Here is a 25,101-nt window from a genome sequence, read left to right as displayed (position 1 = left end):
TTAGCCCTCCATACCCGTGGAACCTCCGTATCTGTGGTTCCATATCCGAGGATTCAACCAACCGCAAATCCTGTAGTACTGTAGTATTTACTATTGAAAAAAATCCACACATAAGTGAACCCATGCAGTTCAAACCCGTGTTGTTCAAGGGTCAACTGTGTGTTTGAGAATCGTTAACATACGTGATGTGAAATTTTTTAAATCTTGGAGGTTAACGTAACTCAAGGAAAGGGGCATGAAGACCAAGGACACATCTCTTAGAAGCTTGTATGAGGAGGGGAGGATGGAAGAAAACGAGGCCAGCAAAGCAAACAGCAGCCGGAGGGTTAAGAGTAGCAAAAGTAAGTAGTCTACACCCCAAGAGAGAAGGGAGTTTTGAGAAGGAAGACTTTAGGCAACATACCCGATGTTGTGTAAGTTGAAGGAACGATTACTAAGACGTGGCCATTGGATTGAGCAGTTAGGCCACGGAGCCATTTTAGTAAAGTGGCCAGAGTAGAAGCCAGATTGCAGTAGATTAAAGAATGAGTAGGTAGAAAGGAGACTAGAGATAATATTTTTAAATTGGCTATTTAGGAAAATAAAAACAAAGGGGTGGCTTTAACCTACAGAGTTGGGATTTTTTTTAGAAAGTGCTTTTTAGGATGTGGAGTATTTAACCATACATGCAAGCTGATGGAAAGTAGGACATCTGATCTAAATACCTAGAATAATTTCAAAGGAATGGAATTATTTAATGTGTACCTTTTTCTTGGTGTGGATTTTTCACATGTGGATAAACCCACTTAATTTGAACCTTTAGACTTCTTAGATATTAACCTGTGACCTTACACATTGACCTGCAGCCCCCTCTACTCCCCCACCATCACCCCATCATAAGTAAATAAAACCACACACATTTTTATTTCTTGTGTATGTCTTGCTCCTTTGAAACCTGGGGAGCGTACCTTATCTTTGGGCCACCATAATTACAAAGTACCTAACAGTGTGTTTTATGTACACTGGGCTAATTTATGTAAAAGACTTCTAAAGTATTTATAATTCCTTTTGCTCTTTCTAGGGTCTCCTGATTCTCAGACTAAGGTTTTTCCTCAAGACAGAGTGCTACTTGTAGGCTCAGATATAACAGTATGTTGTGTGACTCAAGAAAAAGTGTTATCAGCACAGATTGGCAGTACATATTGTCCCCTTATCCATCTTGATGGGAAAAATGTTGCAATCAAGATCCGTAATATTTCTGCTTCCGAAAGTAGTGGAACAAATGTGGTTTTCTCTGTAGAAGATAACATGTTTGGAACAGTTATTTTTGCAGGATGTAAGTATATAATTTTTTTTTTTAAGAAAAGAGTTCCTATTAATCTGTTTTGGTCCTCTTTGAAAGCCTTAATGCTTTTTTGGGGGGATGATTTTATTTCTTTCTTATTTTTTTATTCTTTGATACAAATGACATATGAGGGTACCAGCATTTTTGCTTGTTTTAAGGTGAGTTCTAAGCTTGTTTTCTACATACCTGTATCTATATAATTTGTAGCTTTTGTAATAAGATTTGAAACATTCATCTGCTAATTTTTAGTTTAAATTCTTAGTTAACAGCTTTGTTGAGTCAAGGGCAGGTAGTATATAATATTTCTTACTCCTACATCATTTAGGAATTTTTTCATATAAATTAATTTCCCACCTAATTAAAGCATACCTTTTTTTTAAGTACCTGAATTAAAGAAATTGTGATGGTTTTACACAAAATCTTTCAAAAGCATAACCTACGCTTCTCTGATGAGAGGAGGGTGGCTGCAGGACATGGGGGGAGGAAGAGTCCCCCTCTCACTGTGTTCTGTGTCTGATGTACTCTCCGTAATGCAGGGGCATCTTTTAACATGGTCACTTATACGTTCCATGACGTTTCCAAAAGTTGTTGTGGGTGGACTGCCCTACCTATATGGCTTGTGTTGTACATCCACAGATACTTTTGTATTTAGAGTTTTTCTGTCCCCTCCCCTGTGGTAACTGTAATGTTATAATGCACTGATGGCTTTGCCTCCAGCAGTGCTTCCCTTCCTGCTCACATTCGGAACTTAAAGTTTCTAGTGGTCCAAGGGTCTCATGAATAAAGTGTGTGAATGGATTTTGTCATTTTCTTTTGCTCACTCAGTGATTTTTCTTATGCTTTTTTTTTTTCTTACGATTGTCAGTTATGCTGTGGATCAGCCGCTTTCAGTCACTTTTTTACTTCCATAGAAATTTATGATAAATTACATTCATTTGCTGATAGATTCCCAAGAGAAGGGGATTAGGTGCCCTTCTCAGCTTGATGGCTGTAACCTTACTCTCTTTCTGCCTTCCAGGAAGGCATTTTGGAATGCAAGTGAGAGTGAGGATATATTCGAATTTAAATTTTAGAAATTTAAAAAATTAAATTTTCTTTCCTAAATGGAATTTTAGTAAGTGATGTGCAACATTCCTCACAAATGATCATGGAGTCTAAGTAAAGAACCAGTGTAGTGAAACTGCTTGATAAGTGATACCAAAAAGTGAGATACTCACTTAAAAGAATGAAATAAAAAATTAAAACTTAAAAGATGAGAATATTCACTGTTTTTATTGTTTCTAACAATGTTCTAATCTTTTATCATAGTTCTAGAACAAACCTATTTAGTTGATAATTTAGCTTTCATTTATGACATTTGGAGGTTGAAATATTGATCAATATTTGTCAATTCAGGAACGGCAGTAACATTTCACTTTGGAGGGAGCTCTTTAGAAACTTGCAGCAAGGGCAGACTGTGGTGTGAGTTAGGGATCAAGATTTACTTTCCTTTCCCTTATGGGTAGCCTGTTAGCCCATCATTTACTGAAAAGGCTGAAAAGAATGTTAGAATCAGCTTGTCAGTTTTCCCCTACACACACACATACACATTCAAACATGACAGGATTTTGATTGATATTACATTAAATCTATCAATTTAGGAGGATTTTTATTCTTAGAATATTGAGTCTTCCAAACCATGAACATGGTATAACCTTCCATTTATTTAGATTTTCTTGGATTTATTTTAGTGATATGAGGTCTTTTATATCTTTTGGTAAATTTATTCCTAGGTGTTTGATGTTTTCTGGTACTATTAAAAATTGATGTTTTTAAATTGCGTTTTCTATATACTGCTATATAGAAAGACAATTGATTTATACCGAGCTTTTACCTAGCTTCAATTGATTCTTTTGTAAGTGAATTTCTTTGAAAAGAAAATCAGTATATTTCAAGTACTGCCCTCTCATATTTTTTTCTCCTTCAATTTTTCCTTCTACTTCTGTCTAGTTTGCTCTTGTTATTTGGATTTTAAGTATTTCAACTTAATATATCTGCCAAATCCTAAAATAATCAGCATTTTAAGTATCCTCAAAATTTGGGGTATGTGAATTTAATAAAACGACCAAAAGTTTGTCCTTAAGTTTAAAACAGTTTTCAAAGTAAATATGTCAGTGTTAGTTTTATTATCCAGTTGGTAAACTTTCATATAACTACTCATTACTTCTCTTAATGTTACCTAAGATACTTGAAGGATGTAATGCTTATCTCTGGGGAAAGTATGTGAAATTTTCTAAGTCTTGTTTGATAAACTAAGGACTATTTTAAAAATTCAGGTTTTTAAAAATAAAGTTATCTTTTAGACTTTTTCAATGAGTAGATAGTCGTTTAACAAAACTTACCTCCATGGAAGATAGTTTGGATAAATACGACAGTAGGAAATATCAGTTTCTGTATATGCTTGGTTAAGTAAGATTACAGAAATATCACTTTCTATAATCAGTGTCAGACTGTAGAATTTTTATTTATCACTCTGTCTCACAAAACAAAAACAACTTTTTTTCTTTTTCTAGTCTTGCCCCTACAAAAACAGAACAGTCTCATTAAAGAAGAAAAACAACAAAAGATCAGTAGTCACTTGGAATATAGGGATATGTAGAAGTTTACCAAGAGTGACTTTGTAAATAATAGTCCTTATAACTTGTTTAAGAACTCTGAAGCTTGTAACGTGGCTTATACTGACTTATGATTTGGTACTTCTTTTCAAATCACAGTATAAAGAGGATAGGTAATAATACTTTTAACCTGTAGCTTTTTCTGATTTAACTAGTTGGACAAAGGTTCCTTTGAGAGATTTGATGGACTCTGAAATGGGATTTAAGGAAAAAACATGATAGTTGATCTCTTCAGGTTGCTATTGGGGAGTTTCCAAATGAGCTAATGGTCACTCTTAAGTGACTAACTCTTAAGTTAAGTGATTAACTCTTAAGTTAATCCATCACTCCTAATGTAATATGAACTCTGAAACAACATGCCATACAAAGAATGGTAATTCCTGCACCATTCAAAATGTAAGCAAATGATTTTTTAAGGAAATTGTCCGAAATGTAATTAACATTTATGAAACATAACGTTTTCAGAGAAAATATACATAATCAAAGTAACTACCTTTTTTCTTTTTTTTTTTATTAGATCCACCTGATATTCCTCAAAAACTGAACTGTGAGACATATGACTTAAAAGAGATTATATGCACTTGGAATCCAGGAAGACCGACATTCTTGGTGGGCCCACGCAATACAAGTTACACTTTATTTGAAAGGTAAAGGTCTCTGGGAAAGGTTGTCAAACAGTGAGGAGTACCTTGGAAGGATGTTAAATGACATAAGAAGATGCTCTGTTTCATTTATATTATGAGAACAAATATAAAACAAAATATGCTGTAGAAAATGGGGTATACTATAAATACTGCACTTTAAACACATGCAGACTTGATATCTTGTCGTCTTTTTAAAAAAGCCTCTAGAAGGAAGAACCCTCAAATATGAACAGAGGCTGTCTCTGGGTAGTGGGCTATGGCTGATGTTTTTCTTCTGTTTTCTGCATTGTATATATTTTCTTCCCTGAGTATGTAGTATATCTATAATTAGAAATACAGACTTTTTAAAAAAAAATTTATTAGAAATTTACCCGTTCATCTTTTCCTGCAATAAATCTCTTGCCATTTTGAAATTATTTTAATATTCCTTAATGTTCTCTTAATTCAGTTTTTCAGGAAAATATGTTAGATTTAAAAGAGTTGAGTTGCCCACAAATGAAAGCTATCAGTTATTCTTTCAAATGCTTCCAAATCAAGAAATATACAATTTTACGTTGAATGCTCGAAATCCTCTGGGTCAATCAGAATCAACACTTTTAGTTAACATAACTGAAAAAGGTAAGCTGCTGCATAAACCAATGTCTTAAAAATAACTTTAGAAGTGGTAAAATGTCTTGAGATTAATGAAAAGTGCTTCTAGAGATTACTTTTTACTGATTATTTCCTTTATAGTTACTTAATACTAATTTTGTAAATTTCATTTAAAAATCTTTATAATTTCAAGTTTCACTGTTTTATTAAATTCAAATAAAAATTTGAATTAATTGTTTCATAGAAATTGTAAGTGGCTTTATCTGATAGTTTTTGATTTCTGAAAATAGTTTTTTGCCCAATTTTTAAAACCTTTTTATTTTGAAATAGTTGCAGACTCACAGGTGGTTGCAAAAATAATTACAGTCCTTCATCCGACTTTCTCAGTGGTAGCATGTTATGTAACTGTAGTACCATGTCCAAATTAGGCAGTTGACCCTGGTTCAACACTGAACCAGACTACTGACCTTGCTCAGTTTTCACCAGTTTTTATATGCATTTAATTGTGTGTGTGTGTGTATTCTGTGCAGTCGGATCCACGTACAGATTCACGCAACTCACCAATACAGTTCAGATACAGAACTCTTCTGTCACCCACAGGAACCGCCTCCCGCTGTCACTGTAGCAACACCACCCCCACCCCCATCAACACACACGGGCGCGTGCTAGAATCTCTGTTCCTGGAAAACAGCTAGTCTGTTCCTCATCGCTATTGTTTTGTTATTTTGGGAATGGTGTGTAAATGGAGTTGTACGCTATTTAACCTTTAGAGGTTGGCATTTTTTACTAAGGATGATGTCCTTGAGATCCATCCAAGTATGTATCAGTAAATAGTTTGTTCCTTTTTACTGCTGATGATTTCTGAATTTTTACCAGCCCTATTAATGTACAGCTCAAAATAGAAATAAAAGAGGCCTGTCTTTTTGGCACTCATTCCTGTGGTCATTCCATGTGTATCAACTCTGTGCCAGGCTCAGCAACACACAGAGCAGTGGCGTAGAGGCCTTCTCTTAGAGACAGTCAGGGGCGTAAGGGCTTAAACCAAATGCATTATAATACAGCCTGGCAAGTGATTAGTAGATGCTCCTGTTGCCTTACTTGTGAATATAAGTCACTTTTATCAATTAGTCCCTCTCATCATCTTTGTTATGTCTTGATTTTTTCCATAAGGTCAGAAAAGCTACATCTTATACTTGCATGGCAGTTTTATATATATTTGTCTGCCCTCTGCCATTTCAGCCATATCTTCCACGTGATTCTTTCCCACCACTCAATTTGGTATATGCACTATCACCAGTGTAATGTGCAGTTTGCTTCACTGTACCTTTGTTCTTGCCAAGACCCCAGCCTGAAATGATTTTCTGCAACTGTTTTGCCAGTTTCATTCTGATTCATTCTTCAAAGCTCATCTTAAGTCCTATCTTCACTGTACATCTACACTTACATCTAAACTCCTGTAGCAGTGAATATCTGTACCACACATTTAGGACTTAATGTATATACTCTTGTTGATTTTCCTTCTTTCTGTTTGTCAGTCCCCAAGTAAATGAGGGATTCCTTAAAGGTAGAGACTGACTTACTACCTTTTAGTATTTCTGATGCCAACTGAGGAACCTTGAGCGTGAATGGTTCTTAAACAATGCTGGCCTGGTGTCAGCAGTAAAGGTGAGATTTGTATTCCACACAACGGTGGGTGGAACATTGTTGATCAGCAGTGATGACATCTCTTCTGTTTTTTGTTTTCTTTGACTCTCATTTGTCATATTAGAAAAGAGCTTTTAAAGTAATCTTTGAAAATTGTATTTACAGTTCATCCGCATATTCCTACTTCAGTCAAAGTGAAGGATATCAGTTCAACAGCTGTTACACTTTCCTGGCATTTACCAGGCAGCTTTGCAAAGATTAAACTGTTATGTCAAATTGAAATTAATAAAACTAACTCAGTACATGAATTGGTGAGTAAGATTCTTCTATAAACTTTCCTTGAGGTTATTTTGTATAAAATACTTAGTTTTCAAAAAGAATTAAGTAAATTGGTATGCATAAGCGCTCAGATTACTTATTATAGAGATTTACTAAGAGTGAAGACATTATATATCAATATCATAACAGCATTATATTTAGCACTTAAAAACAATTATAATACCAGATATTATAGAACGTAAGTTTGACTTTTACTACTCAGAATATTTCCAGGTCTAGTATAGTACCTGGCATGTAACTGGTGCTCAATAAATTTGTGAATGAATTAGTAGTTTTTGCTGTAACCGTTGGTGTTAGTTAATGGACTAATCGGCACCAAAGAGAGGATGTGATTTTTAAAACTGCTAAGTGCAGCAATAGGAGCAAGTTATAATTGGGCGTTATAAGTCAAAACACGGCTTTTTTGTACATTTTAAATACTTAGGTTGACTTTTATGCTGCACCATCTTGTAATTTGGGGTAGGTCCAAAATAAATGATGTACTTAAATAGTCACTTGGAAACTTACTGATAATTTCTAGAAAATCAGTCAAACTGCAAAACGTAACCCAAAAAGCTTCTTTGCAATAAGTAATTGGGAACTCAGAGACTTTCCTGAGGCATGCAAATCCTCAAATTTGTTTAGAATTGCTTCATCTTAATTTATTTAGTTTAAATATTTGTTGAATAGTCTACATGTTTAGCACCACACTAGAGGTTCTAAGTGCCATATAAAAAAAGATGCATAAGATGATGCCTGCCTCCAGTCAGTTTCCAAATATCGTCTGAATAATGTATTTAATCCTCAAGGTCATCTTAGATTACTAAGTTATATTAAGGCATATTGCATTACCATTAACCATTGACTGAATATCATCTTCTCTGCATAATTAATTGACCATTATTACTTAGATCCAACATTTGGACTAAAAAGATACTCAATTTTATTTATTGCTGTTGCAGAACATAATTTCACTGATTTGGCATTTATATAAGAATTAAAATATAGTGGATGAACTGTCTTTGGTTTTATAGAGGTAAACTCTTATGACATTCAGTCAATTTATGTTACAAATTTGGGAGGCTTTCTTCTAAAAAAAATATATGCGTATATGTATGTATTCATATACATGTGATATTATATATGTAATATATATATTTGTTTCTAATAGCGGAATGTCACAATGAGAGGAATAGAAAATTCAAGTTATCTTGCTGCTGTGGATAAGTTAAATCCATATACCGTATATACTTTTCGGATTCGTTGTTGTGCTGACCCCTTCTGGAAGTGGAGCAAGTGGAGCAATGAAAAACAATATTTAACCACAGAAGCCAGTGAGTTAACTGAATGACTTATGGCTAATCATTACTATGGATCCTGAAATTTTGTTTTTAAAAGAAAATGTCACCAGAGTGACTAAAAGCAGGAGAATGTTTAGATAAATTGTGTAACTATATAATACCTGCTAGTAAAATATCATACAGACATTTTAAATGATGGTTTTTCAAGTTTTGTGATAATATGGAAAAATGCTTGGCATGTGTTATGTGAAGGGACTAGGCTACCCTATCCACAATATGATTGCAGCTATATTAAAATGATACATAGGAAACCAAACTTGAAACCGTAGTAAGATTTTAGAGTGATTTTTCTCACACTCTTTCCTCCTATTCCTGGAGTTTTAATAACCTATTTAGAGTGTCTCTTTATTGAAAACAATTATTAATAAAGCTAATTTGGTGGAATTTTTATTTGTGACCTAGGCCTGAGAAATGGATGGGACTACAAGTTCTTGAACTTTAGTTTCTGTGGTACACCCAGGTCAATATATCTATAAAATCAGGTAACTGGTTTTCTAAGTATGGTAACTTCTAAAGACAGAATGAGATACTATTCTTGATTAAGCAGATGTCAGCTTTAAAACAAAGCAAAAAATTTAGAAATAGGTGTAATTTTCAGAAATCATTCAACAAAAGATAGCAAAAGCTTTATTTGAACTATATAATATAGGGACTATAAAACTTCTTCCAAAAAATTTAACAAACAGTAAGACAAAAAAGGACAGGTATTAACCCAGATTTTGTCTCTCCACATGAAGACTAGAAAGATGAGAGAGGATCCTGACAGCACACGTAAGAATTATTTGGATCATGCTTGAGTCCAGGGAGAGAGTATACTAGTTATCTGTTGCTATGACAAATTACCTCAGAACTCAGTGGCTTAAAACAGCAAACATTTGTTATCTCACAGTGTCTGTGGATCAGAAATTCAGACAGCTTAGCTGAGGCTACAGTCGGGATGTGGGTAGGGGCTGCAGGCTTGATTGGGGCTAGAGGATTGGCTTTCAGGATGGTTCAGTCACATGCCTGTTGGCAGGAGGCCTCAGTTCCTCACCACGCGGGCCTCTCCATAGGGCTGCCGGAGTGTCCTCAACATGGCAGCCAGCAGCTCCCAGACTTAGTGATCAAAGAGAGAACAAGGCAGCCTCCACAATGTCTTTTATGTCCTAGCCTCAGAAGGGACATACATCACATCTGCCGTACCCTACTTGTCACACAGGCCAACGCTGATACAGTGTGGGAGGGACCACACAAGGGCGTGAATGTCAGGAAGCGAGACCAATATCATTGGTCATGTTGGAGACTGGCTGCTTTTGCTTTCAGTTGTGAGCTGTTGTTGCCAAGAGGAAGCATTGTATTTACGCCTCATTAAGATGAAGGCATTAATTCATTTAACAAATACTTGTTGGGTGTCCACCATGTGTCAGGAATTGTTCTAGTTACTAGGAATATAGCAGTGAATAAAACAGCAGTCTCTGCCCATGGAGTTTATAGGATAGAGGATTAGAAATGAGTTTTTAAAATATGTATATAATAGCGTATTGGGTGGCAGTGAGTGCCACAGAAAAAAATAAAACCTAGAGAGAAGGCTAGGGAATGAAGGCCAGGCGGTTGAGGAGGGGGGGGTTGCAATTTTAAATAGAGCAGCTGGAAGAGACTTCACTAATAAGGTGACACTTGATCTGAGATATAAAGGAGGTGGTGAAGGAAGCTACGTGGTTAATTCAGAGAAGGCAAGTTCTAGGCAGAGGAATAGAGGACATAGGAAGTGCAGAAAGCCTGGGGCAGGTGTCCTTGGCATGTTTGAGGAACAACCAGGAAGCCAGTGTGTAGCCAGAGCCAGCTTGAGTAAGGGGAGGGAGACGGATGTGAGATGGAGAGGCAGCCTTGAACCCATTTTTGAGGGACTTGAGGGTGATTTTAACCCATTGTAAGGGGCCTTGTGTTTTGTAGACATTTGGAGCTCAGCTTTTCCATTGCTCCATTTTCTAAGTGGAAGCCACTGACTTCTTCACATTTTTATTGAGAATTTCAAAAACCTAGACAAAAATTTCAAATACCACCATCCCACTTATTGTTCTTATCAACTGACATAGTATGCATCTTCAAATACTAACTTTTAAATCTCTCTTCTAGTTCCTTCAAAGGGACCAGATACTTGGAGAGAGTGGAGTTCTGATGGAAAAAATTTAATAATATATTGGAAGGTAAATATCTAATTCTTCCTTGAATATTTAAATAACTTTATTATGCTGAACTACTTAACTTACATATGGTACCTGGGTTATCAGGCAGCCAGGATTTCCCAGACTGGCTTAGCATACAGTATTGCTGAGAATGTAACCGGCTTCTAAAAGCCCCAGATTCCACATCACTGCAGATGCACCACAGTCACTGTAGTGAGGATCTCTGTGTCAAGAGCTGAGCATTCTTTAGTTTGATTTTATGAGGCCTGTAAAGGACTGAGGATTTTATGAATTCCATCTCTCTCACTTTAGTCAGAAATGCAGCCAGAAACCACAAGTTAGAATCTCAAGTGTTTATGTTGCATTTTCACTTCAGTGACTAGGAAACCAACTTTTTATATATATCATGTGTAATTTGTTGTCCCCTAAGTAAATTGCATTATAATATGACAATTAAAAAGTTTTACATGGTTTTCTAAAATTTTAGATAAAATATGAATTGCATTATGTTTTACTAGCTTTTTCTTACCAGAGCAAATGTTTTTGTTGCTGTATTTTTTAATCTGATTTATGAACATCAAAACCACGAACAATTGTCTTCTACACCAGATTTCATAGGAACAGTTATAACCAGATTCTTTTAAACAGTGAATTTTGTTATTGAAATTTAAACTATTATTTTTATAAAAAGTTGACATCTTTACAGCTTTAAGTAAATCTTTGAAGTCTGTGAGCAAGTTGTGTACACATTCCATTGCTTCGAGGTTGTCCGTATATGACTGTGCATCCCCTCTTACTCTTGATTAGCAAATCCCCTGGCTACCCTCAGTTGTCTGTCAGATTTCACAATAATATAGTAACGATTATATAAATTACTTCAATGTGAGGAAGTTTAGAATATTGTTCAAACGAGATAAATGTTTAACCAAGGATTAAAAATATTGAATCGATTTGGATTCTAACTTCAGTGACTAGTTGATGGTTCTGCCATATTTGGTTGGAAAATTAAGTTGTTTTGGACATGTTGAGTTTTTTAAACATGTGCCACAAGGATATCTGAGTACAGTTCAGTAGGAGGTGGTTTGATGTAAGGCTCTGGAGCTCGGGAGAGGTCAGAGCTAAAGACATAGCTGTGAGTAAGCATATAAATGGGATCACTCAGGGAGAGCACGCAGGGCTGAAAGAGGCCAAGAGTGGAACTGTAGGTGATGGCAGGATATAAAGGACCAGCAAAGGAGGAGGATCCAGCAGGGGAGATTGGGAAGGCCAGAGAGGCAGGAAGACCAGAAGAAAATAGCTTTTGCAGAAACCAGTGGAGGGGGATGTGTGAAGGAATGAATAGTGTCAAATGAAACCCACAAGTCTTAGGATGGTAACATGTCCACTGGACCAGGCCATCGGAGAGCCGTCGGGGACCTCTGTTGGAGCAGTGTCTTCAGCAGAGTATTAATGTCAGTGTCAGTCTGGATCAGAGGGTCCCATGCATTGCTATATAAATTGGAGCAATTATTTTAAAAAGAAGTTTAGCTATATAAATAAAGAAGTTTGAATGTGAGGGAGACCTTCAAGATGGCAGAGGAGTAAGATGTGGAGATCACCTACTGAACACTGGCAGAAGACCTCAGACTTCCCAAAAGGCAAGAAACTCCCCACGTACCTGGGTAGGGCAAAAGAAAAAAAGAAAAAAACAGAGACAAAAGAACAGGGACAGGACCTGCACCTCTAGGAGGGAGCTGTGAAGGAGGAAAAGTTTCCACATGCTAGGAAGCCCCTTCACTGGTGGACACAGGGGGTGGCGGGGGGAGGAAGCTTCGGAGCCACGGAGGAGAGCACAGCATTAGGGGTGCGGAGGGCAAAGCGGAGAGATTCCCGCACAGAGGATCGGTGCCGACCAGCACTCACCAGCCTGAGAGGCTTGTCTGCTCACCCGCCGGGGCAGGTGTGGGCTGGGAGCTGAGGCTCGGGCTTCGGAGGTCAGATCCCAGGGAGAGGACTGGGGTTGGCTGCATGAACACAGCCTGAAGGGGGCTAGTGCGCCACAGCTAGCAGGGGAGGGAGTCTGGGAAAAGGTCTGGAACTGCCTAAGAGGCAAGAGAGCATTGTTTTGGGGTGCACGAGGAGAAGGGATTCAGAGCACTGCCTAAATGAGCTCCAGAGATGGGCGCGAGCCACGGCTATCAGCGTGAACAGCAGAGACGGGGATGAGACGCTAAGGCTGCTGCTGCCGCCACCAAGAAGCCTGTGTGCAAGCACAGGTCACTATCCACACCTCCCCTCCCAGGAGCCTGTGCAGCCCGCCACCGCCAGGGTCCCGTGATCCAGGGACAACTTCTCCGGGAGAACACACGGCGCGCCTCAGGCTGTTGCAACATCACGCTGGCCTCTGCCGCCGCAGGCTCGCCCCACACTCCATACCCCTCCCTCCCCCCGGCCTGAGTGAGCCAGAGCCCCCTAATAACCTGCTACTTTAACCCCATCCTGTCTGAGCAGGAACAGACGCCCTCAGGTGATCTACACACAGAGGTGGGGCCAAATCCAAAGCTGAACCCCAGGAGCTGTGCGAACAAAGAAGAGAAAGGGAAATCGCTCCCAGAAGCCTCAGGAGCAGCGGATTAAATCTCCACAATCAACTTGATGTACCCTGCATCTGTGGAATACCTGAATAGACAACGAATCATCCCAAAATTGAGGCAGTGAACTTCGGGAGCAATTGTAGATTTGGGGTTTGCATTCTGCATCTAATTTGTTTCTGGTTTTATGTTTATCTTAGTTTAGTATTTAGAGTTTATTATCATTGGTAGATTTGTTTATTGATTTGGTTGCTCTCTTCCTTTTTTTTTTTATATAGATATATTTTTTTTTTCCTTTTTCTCTTTTTGTGAGTGTGTATGTGTATGCTTCTTTGTGTGAATTTGTCTGTATAGCTTTGCTTTTACCATTTGTCCTAGGGGTGTGTCTGTCCATTTTTTTTTTGTTTTCTTTGTATAGTTTTTAGCACTTGTTATCATTGGTGGATTTATTTTTGGGTTTGGTTACTCCCTTCTTTCTTTTTTTTTCTTCTTTATTACTTTTTCCTTGTTTATTTATTTATTTAATTTATTTTTTTATACATTTATTTATTTATTTCATTTTGGCTGCATTGGGTCTTTCTTGCTGCGCGCGGGCTTTTCCCTAGTTGTGGCGAGCGGGAGCTACTCTTTGTTGCTGTGCACAGGCTTCTCATTGCAGTGGCTTCTCTTGTTGTGGATCACGGGCCCTAGGCGCGCAGGCTTCAGTAGCTGTGGCTCGCCGGCTCTGGAGTGCAAGCTCAGAAGTTGTGGCACACGAGCTTAGTTGCTCCACGGCATGTGTGATCTTCCCGGACCAGGGCTCGAACCCGTGTCCCCTGCATTGGCACGTGGATTATCAACCACTGCGCCACCAGCGACACCCAATTTTTTTTATTTTTAATAATTTTCTTTATTTTGTATTTTAATAACTTTATTTTATTTTATTTTATTTTTTTCTTTCTTTTTTTCTCCCTTTTCTTCTGAGCTGTGTGGCTGACAGGGTCTTGTTGCTCTGGCCGGGTGTCAGGCCTGAGCCTCTGAGGTGGGAGAGCCGAGTTCAGGACATTGGTCCACCAAGACCTCCCAGCTCCACGTAATACCAAACGGCGAAAGCTCTCCCAGAGAGCTCCATCTCAACGCTAAGACCCAGCTGCACTCAACGACCAGCAAGCTCCAGTGCTGGACACCCTATGCCAAACAACTAGCAAGACGGGAACACAACCCCACCCATTAGCAGAGAGGCTGCTTAAAATCATAATAAGGTCACAGACACCCCAAAACACACCACTGGACGCAGTCCTGCCCACCAGAAAGAAAAGATCCAGCCTCATCCCCCAGAACACAGGCAGCAGTCCCCTCCACCAGGAAGCCTACACAACCCACTGAACCAACCTTACCCACTGGGGGCAAACACCAAAAACAACGGGAACTATGAAGCTGCAGCCTGCGAAAAGGAGACCCCAAACACAGTAAGTTAAGCAAAATGAGAAGACAGAGAAATACACAGCAGATGAAGGAGCAAGGTAAATACCCACCAGACCAAACAAATGAAGAGGAAATAGGCAGTCTACCTGAAAAAGATTTCAGAGTAATGATAGTAAAGATCCAAAATCTTGGAAATAGAATGGAGAAAATACAAGAAACATTTCACAAGGACCTAGAAGAACTAAAGAGCAAACAATGATGAACAACACAATAAATGAAATTAAAAATTCTCTAGAAGGAATGAATAGCAGAATAACTGAGGCAGAGGAACGGATAAGTGAGCTGGAAGATAAAATAGTGGAAATAACTACCACAGAGCAGAATAAAGAAAAAAGAATGAAAAGAATTGAGGACAGTCTCGGAGACCTCTGGGACAGCATTAAATGCACCAACATTCGAATTATAGGGGTCCCAGAAGAAGAAGAGAGAAAAAAAAAAGGGACTGAGAAAATATTTGAAGAGATTATAGTTGAAAACTTCCCTAATATGGGAAAGGAAATAGTCATCAAGTCCAGGAAGCACAGAGAGTCCCATACAGGATAAATCCAAGGAGAAACATGCCAAGACACATATTAATCAAACTATCAAAAATTAAATACAAAGAAAAAATATTAAAAGCAGCAGGAAAAGCAACAATTAACATGCAACGGAATCCCCATAAGGTTAACAGCTGACCTTTCAGGAGAAACTCTGCAAGCCAGAAGGCAGTGGCAGGACATATTTAAAGTGATGAAAGGGAAAAACCTACAACCAAGATTACTCTACCCAGCAAGGATCTCATTCAGATTTGACAGAGAAATTACAAACTTTAGAGATATGCAAAAGCTAAGAGAATTCAGCACCACCAAACCAGCTCTAAAACAAATGCTAAAGGAACTTCTCTAGGCCAGAAACACTAGAGAAGGAAAAGACATACAATAACAAACCCGAAACAATTAAGAAAATGGTAATAGGAACATACATATCTATAACTGCCTTAAATGTAAATGGATTAAATGCTCCAACCAAAAGACATAGACTGGCTGAATGGATACAAAAGCAAGACCTGTATATATACTGTCTATAAGAGCCCACTTCAGACCTAGGGACACATACAGACTGAAAGGGGATGGAAAAAGATATTCCATGCAAATGGAAATCAAAAGAAAGCTGGAGTAGCAATTCTCATATCAGACAAAATAGACTTTAAAGACTATTACAAGAGACAAAGAAGGACACTATATAATGATCAAGGGATCGATACAAGAAGAAGATATAACAATTGTAAATATTTATGCACCCAACATAGGAGCACCTCAATACATAAGGCAAATGCTAACAGCCATAAAAGGGGAAATCGACAGTAACACAATCATAGTAGGGGACTTTAACACCCCACTTTCACCAATGGACAGATCATACAAAATGAAAATAATTAAGGAAACCCAAGCTTTAAATGATACATTAAACAAGATGGGCTTAATTGATATTTATAGGACATTCCTTCCAAAAACAACAGAAGACACTTTCTTCTCAAGTGCTCATGGAACATTCTCCAGGGTAGATCATATCTTGGGTCACAAATGAAGCCTTGGTAAATTTAAGAAAATTGAAATCTGATCAAGTATCTTTTCTGACCACAATGCTATAAGACTAGATACCAATTACAGGAAAAAATCTGTAAAAAATACAAACACATGGGGGCTAAACAATACACTACTAAATAACCAAGAGATCACTGAAGAAATCAAAGAGGAAATCAAAAAATACCTAGAAACAAATGACAATGAAAACACGACAACCCAAAACCTACGGGATGCAGCAAAAGCTGTTCTAAGAAGGAGGTTTATAGCAATACAATCCTACCTCAAGAAACAAGAAACATCTCAAATAAATAACCTAAACTTACACCTAAAGCAATTAGAGAAAGAAGAACAAAAAAAAACCCAAGTTAGCAGAAGGAAAGAAATCATAAAGATCAGATAAGAAATAAATGAAAAAGAAATGATTGAAACGATAGGAAAGATCAATAAAACTAAAAGCTGGTTCTTTGAGAAGATAAACAAAATTGATAAACCATTAGCCAGACTCATCAAGAGAAAAAGGGAGAAGACTCAAATCAATAGAATTAGAAATGAAAAAGGAGAAGTAACAACTGACACTGCAGAAATACAAAGGATCATGAGAGATTACTACAAGCAACTATATGCCAACAACATGGACAACCTGAAAGAAATGGACAAATTCTTAGAAAAGCACAACTTTCCGAGACTGAACCAGGAGGAAATAGAAAATATAAACAGACCAATCACAAGCACTTAAATTGAGACTGAGATTAAAAATCTTCCAACAAACAAAAGCCCAGGACCAGATGGCTTCACAGGCGAATTCTATCAAACATTGAGAGAAGAGCTAACACCTATCCTTCTCAAACTCTTCCAAAATATAGCAGAGGGAGGAACACTCCCCAACTCATTCTACAAGGCCACCATCACCCTGTTACCAAACCAGACAAAGATGTCACAAAGAAAGAAGACTACAGGCCAATATCACTGATGAGCATAGATATAAAAATCCTCAACAAAATAGTAGCAAACAGAATCCAACAGCACTTTAAAAGGATCATACACCATGATCAAGTGGGTTTCATCCCAGGAGTGCAAGGATTCTTCAATAACGCAAATCAATCAACGTGATAAACCATATTAACAAATTGAAGGAGAAAAACCATATGATCATCTCAATAGATGCAGAAAAAGCTTTCAGCAAAATTCAACACCGTTTTATGATAAAAAACCCTCCAGAAAGTAGGCATAGAGGGAACTTTCCTCAACATAATAAAGGCCATATATGACAAACACACAGCCAACATCGTTCTCAATGGTGAAAAACTGAAACCATTTCCTCTAAGATCAGGAACAAGACAAGGTTGTCCACTCTCACCACTGTTATTCAACATAGTTTTGGAAGTTTTAGCCACAGCAGTCAGAGAAGAAAAAGAAATAAGAGGAATCCAAATCGGAAAAGAAGTAAAGCTGTCACTGTTTGCAGATGACATGATAGTATATATAGAGAATCCTAAAGATGCTACCAGCAAACTACTGGAGCTAATCAATGAATCTGGTAAAGTAGCAGGATACAAAATTAATGCACAGAAATCTCTTGCATTGCTATACACTAATGATGAAAAATCTGAAAGAGAAATTAAGAAAACACTCCCATTTACCATTGCAACAAAAAGAATAAAATACCTAGGAATAAAACCTACCTAAGGAGACAAAAGACCTGTATGCAGAAAACTATAAGACACTGTTGAAAGAAGTTAAAGATGGTACAAACAGATGGAGAGATATACCATGTTCTTGGATTGGAAGAATCAACATTGTGAAAATGACTGTACTACCCAAAGCAATCTACAGATTCATTGCAATCCTTATTAAACTACCAAGGACATTTTTCACAGAACTAGAACAAAAAATTTCACAATTTGTGTGGAAACACAAAAGACCCCGAATAGCCAGAGCAATGTTGAGAAAGAAAAACGGAGCTGGAGGAATCAGGCTCCCTGACTTCAGACTATACTACAAAGCTACAGTAATCAAGACAGTGTGGTACTGGTACAAAAACAGAAATATAGATCAATGGAACAGAATAGAAAGCCCAGAGATAAACCCATGCACGTATGGTCACCTTATTTTTGATAAAGGAGGCAAGAACATACAATGGAGAAAAGACAGCCTCTTCAATAAGTGGTGCTGGGAAAACTTGACAGCTACGTGTAAAAGAATGAAATTAGAACACTCCCTAACACCATACACAAAAATAAACTCAAAATGGATTAAAGACCTAAATGTAAGTCCAGAGACTATAAAACTCTTAGAAGAAAACATAGGCAGAACACTCTATGACATAAATCACAGCAAGATCCTTTTTGACCCACCTCCTAGAGAAATGGAAACAAAAACAAAAATGAACAAATGGGACCTAATGAAACTTAAAAGCTTTTGCACAGCAAAGGAAACCATAAACAAGATGTAAAGACAACCCTCAGAACGGGAGAAAATATTTGCAAATGAAGCAACTGACAAAGGATTAATCTCCAAAATTTACAAGCAGCTCATGCAGCTCAATATCAAAAAAAACAAACAACCCAATACAAAAATGGGCAGAAAACCTAAACAGACATGTCTCTAAAGACGATATACAGATTGCCAACAAACACATGAAAGGATGCTCAACATCAGTAATTATTAGAGAAATGCAAATCAGAACTACAGTGAGGTATCACCTCACACCAGTCAGAATGGCCGTCATCAAAAAATCTACAAACAATAAATGCTGGAGAGGGTGTGGAGAAAAGGGAACCCTCTTGCACTGTTGGTAGGAATGTAAATTGATACAGCCACTATGGAGAACACTATGGAGGTTCCTTAGAAAACTAAAAATAGAACTACCATACGACCCAGCAATCCCACTACTGGGCAAATACCCTGAGAAAACCATAATTCAAAAAGAGTCATGTACCATAATGTTCATTGCAGCTCTATCTATAATAGCCAGGACATGAAAGCAACCTAAGTGTCCATTGACAGATGAATAGATAAAGAAGTTGTGGCACATATATACAATGGAATATTACTCAGCCATAAAAAGAAATGAAATTGAGTTATTTGTAATGAGGTGGATGGACCTAGAGTCTGTCATACAGAGTGAAGTAAGTCAGAAAGAGAAAAACAAATACCGTATGCCAACACATCTATATGGAATCTTAAAAAAAAAACAAATGTTTCTGAAGAACCTAGGCGCAGGACAGGCATAAAGACCCAGACATTGAGAATGGACTTGAGGAGACGGGGAAGGGGAAGGGGAAGCTGGGACGAAGTGAGAGAATGGCATGGACATATATACAACTACCAAATGTAAAATAGATGGTAGTGGGAAGCAGCCGCATAGCACAGGGAGATCAGCTCGGGTGCTTTGTGACCACCTAGAGGGGTGGGATAGGGAGGGTGGGAGGGAGAAGCAAGAGGGAGGAGATACGGGGATATATGTATATGTATAGCTGATTCATTTTGTTATGAAGCAGAAACTAACACCATTGTAAAGTAATTATACTCCAATAAAGATGTTAAAAAAAAAAAAGTTTGAATGTTTATTTCCTTTTATCCAGTATGTCCAATTTTGGGAACTCACATTAAAGAATTAATCCTAGCCACGAAAAAAAAATGTTGCACCAAAAGATTTATTTTAGTATTGTGAAAAATTGGGAACGCCTTAAATTTCACTTATTTAAGGAATATTCAAGTAAAGTGCTAAAAATGCTACATGAAATATAAAGCTATTAAAATGTATATAACTGTATTATGGACAAGTGTGTATTATAGAAGAGTGAAAAAAGATGTAAATTGTATAGTATGATTGAAACAATTTTAATAAAAATCTCCATCTAGGAAAACAACTTGAAGGAAATATCACAATGTAAGAGTATTTAAGAGATGGGAATATGGGAGATTTTTCTTGCTTTCTTCCAACTTTTTAGTATTTTCCACGTTTTCTATAATGAGCAAGTACTACTTTAAAATGAGAAAACAGTAACTTTAAAAAAACATGATGCCATACTTTTTAATATTTATTTTTTAAGTAGAGGAATGTTGCTCATCACTTCTTTTGGTTTACTTCTGAAAAATATGAGGCTAAATATTTTGTTACTTAATTTTTATATTTCTGTGTGCTCTTACTGCTTACAGCAAGTGTAGTTTTTCTTCAGCATCACTTTCGCGATTTATCTCAGTGGATTTTAAATCTGTGTTGTGCACTGTTAACAACTTCATCTTTTCTAACATTACTTTGTTAGGATTAGCAGAGTGTCCAGTTTAGACTTGATGGCCTTGCCTTGTCACATAATCACTCCTCGCAGGTTTTTATAACAATTTATTTTTCTGTTTTTGTAGCCTTTACCCATTAATGAAGCTAATGGAAAAATACTTTCCTATAATGTGTCATGTTCATCAGACGAGGAAACACAATCCCTTTCTGAAATTCCTGATCCTCAACATAAGGCAGAAATACAACTTGATAAAAATGACTACATCATCAGTGTGGTGGCAAAAAATTCTGTGGGCTCATCGCCACCTTCTAAAATAGCTAGTATGGAAATTCCAAATGGTGAGTACTTAAGATAAAAGTAGTGTATAAGAACAAGAAATTAAGGTGAAACATTTGGAAGGTGTTGCTTGCTCTCATAAATGTCAGCTTTCTTCTCATATACCCTGCTGCTGCTGATGTGTAAGGAGGAACAGGCAGATTAATGTCACGTATTAATGTTGAGAGGCAGCAGTCATTAGTATTGACTTGAAGCATCTACACTGATGGATAAAATATTACTAAACCCAGTTACTTTAACACGTAATGTTGTAGAGTTATGGTAGTGGATGTTACTCTTAGAAATATCTTAACAGTTCATTCAGATAACATTTTCACATATCTCCCCAAGACCATGACAGTTGATACTTACGTCAGCTAGGCTATTTTCAAACTGTCAGGCAGGAACAAATACTCATTTTAAATGGCAGCTCTGTTGATAAGGCATTCTTTATTAATAGGAATCCTTTATTGATAAGAAATTCTTAAAGTCTAAATTAGATCTTCAGTGTAAGCTTTAAAAAAACAACTGCAGTATAATTTTAAAATTCCTTAGTGCCCCCCTGTAAATTAGATGGATTACCAGTGACTAGTCTGTTCCTCCTTAGCTGTCTTGACAGCTTTTTGAGTCACAAGTTTTCAGTGGCCACTCCTGCCTCTTCTCCTAGTTAACTCCTCTTCCTGAGTCATTCCCTGGTCCCCCTTGCTATCCCACCCTAATATGGGAGCACCTTTCTATGACTACCCACTTGGAGAGGCAGAAAAATTGGTCCAGTTTGGGTCCTAAGTATCTTTCCAGTTCTTGCTTTAGGCAGTGTCTTACTGCTTGTTACGTAACTGGTTCTTTGTTTCAGTCTGTTGTGGGCACATTAGAAGGAAGGGATTGGGGACACACCGTACATTCTGAGACACACAATATCATCCAGAGCCCAGATAGCTGTGCATACTGGAGAAGAGAGGTCTGCAGGCAGTGGTATGGAGTCAAAAGAAAGAAAAGGGAGAGAGATGTGAACACCCATAGCAAGATAACCTGCTGATTTAAATTAGGTATTTAATGGCTCTCGCTATGTTATCTTTTAATTCAAGAACTATATTCCTACGTTTTTTGTGTGTCCGTCAGGACACAGTAATTTACAGAACTAACAATGGTCTGGCTATCAGCTTTCAGACAGTTAATGCAGCTCTGACCAAATCATTGTTCCTTGAGGATTTCCCGCGTCAGAGGCCTTGCAGCCTCAGTGCAGGTTACCTTGTGGATTTTCAGTCACATTGAGTCAAGAAGCTGTCATATCCAAAGTCTTCTGTATTCCCAGCCAAGTTGTTGTCTTGTGTCCAGTAGTAGATGCTTATGAATGCAAACTTTGTTCAAAAAACCTTTCCATGGCTTTTTACTGAACCCTTAAATATACATCAGTTAGAGAAATTACTTCTTTCCCCTATTTCTTGGAAAATTTCCCTCTCCCTTTGGCCACGCTGTCCTAACCCATGCTAATTCCTCACCCCCAACCTTGGGCCTCCCTTATCGCCTAGGCTGAGATCTGGCAGGATGAGGAAACCAAACCTCACCACGGCCCCCTTCTGCCAGCCTCTGCACCTCACCCATCCGTGCTCCGCGGATGCTTTCCCCTCTCTGCCCACACCGACCATCCCATCCCATCCCATCCCATCCCATCCCACAGCATTTCATCACTGTCCTGCCTTCACAATGCCTTCAGCCCACCCAGGGGGGTAGCAGTCTCCCTTGAAAGGAAGAGAGGGGCTGGCCCACCCACTCATTCACTGCGTGTCATCGTGCTCCTGCTTTGCATGGCCTGTGCTCAGGGCTGGAGTTGCAGGCACAAGCCCCCGTCTGCTCTCGTGGAGCTCACACCCACAGTAGACAAGGAGACGGGGGATTCTGACACCCACGCGTGCTCTTCACCAGCCTCCCGCCTGCCTCTCCCCTCGCCCCCGAGCTGCCATGCCACCCTCTAGTGCCTGTATTCCCTCTGCCCCATCCTTCATGGCTCTTGATCCTCGTGTCCCGGCCCAGTTATGTCACTGCTTGATCCTAGGTGCTTTTTCATTGTTTTTTTTTCCATCTGCTGAGTTAATATATATGCACAGGTAATTGCCATAGTTAAAACGAAAACAACAGAGCAGCACTTCTAAACTTTGCTAAAGGTTTATCTAGTTTAGCACTATTTTGCAATGTCTGCACGGTGAAGTGATTTTTATAACTCTTGCCCATTTTCATGAGATTTACCTTAAAACATTATTTTTAACACTGGTAATGTATCCTTCTTTCTTGAAGATGATCTCAAGATAGAGCAGGCTGTTAGAATGGGAAATGGGATTCTTCTCACTTGGAATTATGACCCCAACGTGACTTGTGACTATGTAATTAAGTGGTGTAACTCATCTCGGTCTGAACCCTGCCTCATGGACTGGAAAAAAGTCCCTTCGAACAGCACTGAAACTATAATAGAATCTGGTGAGTGTCTCGCAATTAAAGTTCTTTAAAGATATTTTTAAAATTTACGTTTTATTAGGGTAACGTTGGTTTATAACATTATGTAAGTTTCATGTGTACACCATTATGTTTCTACTTCCGTATACACTCCAGCGTGCTCCCTACCAAAAAAAATGCTTTTAAAAAGAGCAGCATACGGAGTGACTGGTTGCACTGCAGTGACTGTCCCCTCACCGCTGGGCTGCGTGTGGATTGGTTTAACTTTTCTGGAAGGTAGTTTGTGGCAGTATGTGTGTGAAACATTCGTAGGCTTTGATCTAGTCATTACTTGTCTAGGAGTTTATTCTAAGAAGTAATCCGAGAGCAGCACAGACTTACATCTGAGTGTTCAACACAGCATTATTTATAATTGTAATGGTGTCGCTCACCATCCTTTTGCCCTTGTTTGCCCAGGGCCCAGGTTACTGAGCACAAAGGAGTTGCAGCCGTTACCATGTACCCTGATGTAGGTCGGGGGCGGGAGGAGGGGCGGCACGGGCGTAGCAGGGAAGGGGCAGCTCCCAGTGCCTGACAGCTCAGGAGCCGCGAGCCCCGCATGGTGGGCTGCCCTTGAGATGACGCAACCAGGAGGGGTATGTGGTAACCTACAGGCTGAACCAGCCTTGTCCTTTGGAATTCTGGCCCTCTCTCCACTATCACTGTTCCTTCTGAGTAACTGGTGAGAGTGGATTGTGCCTTTACCTGTGGGTATTCTGGAACCAGTTGGTAGTGAAGCTTCTTGACGTCATTCCCCCTCTCGGCTCTCCCTCACATGTCAGTGAAGTTCCGGAGAGCAAGCGGCTGCTGGTCCCTTCTCTCCCAGGGAGCACGTTCTGCTCGTTTACTTTGCTCACTGTCACATGGTAAGGATGAGTCCCGGTCATTGGATTCCTACATGTGGCTTCAGGTTATTTTCCAGTTCTACTTGGAATACAGCCAGACTCCTTCACGTGAATAATTAGCCAATGACTTGATGGTCGCCTTTATCCTTTTTACAGCTTACGTCACTAACGAGCAACATGTGTAGCTGCCTGAGCCTTACACAGTTGTAGTGTTCTCTGTATAAATTCTGACCCCTCTTCCCTCCTTTCTCACCTGGGCTTTGAGAATAATCAGAATGGACTGGGGCAGGGTGGAGTGATGTGAAGAGGCGTCTCTTTAGATGAAATATCTGGGATGTGAGTTTAAGCTGAGACCTGTAGGATGAAAAGGAGGACTTTTGATGCTGAGGCAGGTGAACAAAGGCCCTGTAGTGGCTCAGAAGACAAAGGCTCCGAGAAGTTGGGTAACTTGCCCAAGGTCACAAAACTGGTATGTGATCACACCAGGATTTAACTTTAAAGCAATTCAGAGCTTTAAGTGGCTGGGGATTTTGTCTTTTATTTGTTGCTGCTAGGACAGGGTGTGGCCAAAACCTGCAAGTTTCCTATTCCTTTCTTATTCAGTCACCCACTCTTTCAACTATCCTCTCTCTTTTATGATCTCAAAACACATTCCTGGTGCTCTAACCCCTCAGGCTCTTTTTCTTTTTCAGGCGGAAGAACGCTATAGAATATTGGTATGCATAATCATAATATAAAACTAGGTACAGATTTACTAACATACATGTGGTGTAAAATCAGAACCTCAAGTATACTTGTCCCCCCCCCAGAAAAAGTTGCAGAGTGATTTTAGAGGTAACCATCTCACTTTTGAGCCTGCAGACCACTGGTGTTCTGAATCGGAGAGCAAGTGCTTTAACCACACTAGAATAAT

At 38.6% G+C, this 25,101-nt stretch overlaps 1 protein-coding gene across 4 annotated transcripts in view; it reads left to right on the top strand.

Moving 5' to 3' along the window:
* Positions 1-25,101, top strand: part of LIFR (LIF receptor subunit alpha) — an 88,925-nt gene that overhangs the window by 49,877 nt on the left and 13,947 nt on the right. For 3 of the 4 annotated variants that reach the window (XM_061189195.1, XM_061189196.1, XM_061189198.1), the window contains exons 7-14: positions 1,061-1,315; positions 4,496-4,625; positions 5,071-5,240; positions 7,023-7,168; positions 8,347-8,509; positions 10,652-10,722; positions 20,666-20,879; positions 23,149-23,328. In XM_061189195.1, the coding sequence (XP_061045178.1) occupies positions 1,061-1,315; positions 4,496-4,625; positions 5,071-5,240; positions 7,023-7,168; positions 8,347-8,509; positions 10,652-10,722; positions 20,666-20,879; positions 23,149-23,328 (1,329 nt within the window). Of the gene's footprint in view, positions 1-221; positions 342-1,060; positions 1,316-4,495; positions 4,626-5,070; positions 5,241-7,022; positions 7,169-8,346; positions 8,510-10,651; positions 10,723-20,665; positions 20,880-23,148; positions 23,329-25,101 lie in introns of those variants that run through there. The other variant, XM_061189197.1, reaches the window with a different exon arrangement.

This window comes from Eubalaena glacialis, chromosome 4 (assembly GCF_028564815.1).
Source record: "Eubalaena glacialis isolate mEubGla1 chromosome 4, mEubGla1.1.hap2.+ XY, whole genome shotgun sequence".
NCBI classification, from domain to species: domain Eukaryota; kingdom Metazoa; phylum Chordata; class Mammalia; order Artiodactyla; family Balaenidae; genus Eubalaena; species Eubalaena glacialis.
The sequence above is the reverse complement of the archived record's forward strand: the minus strand, read 5'-3'. Positions and strand labels throughout refer to the sequence as shown.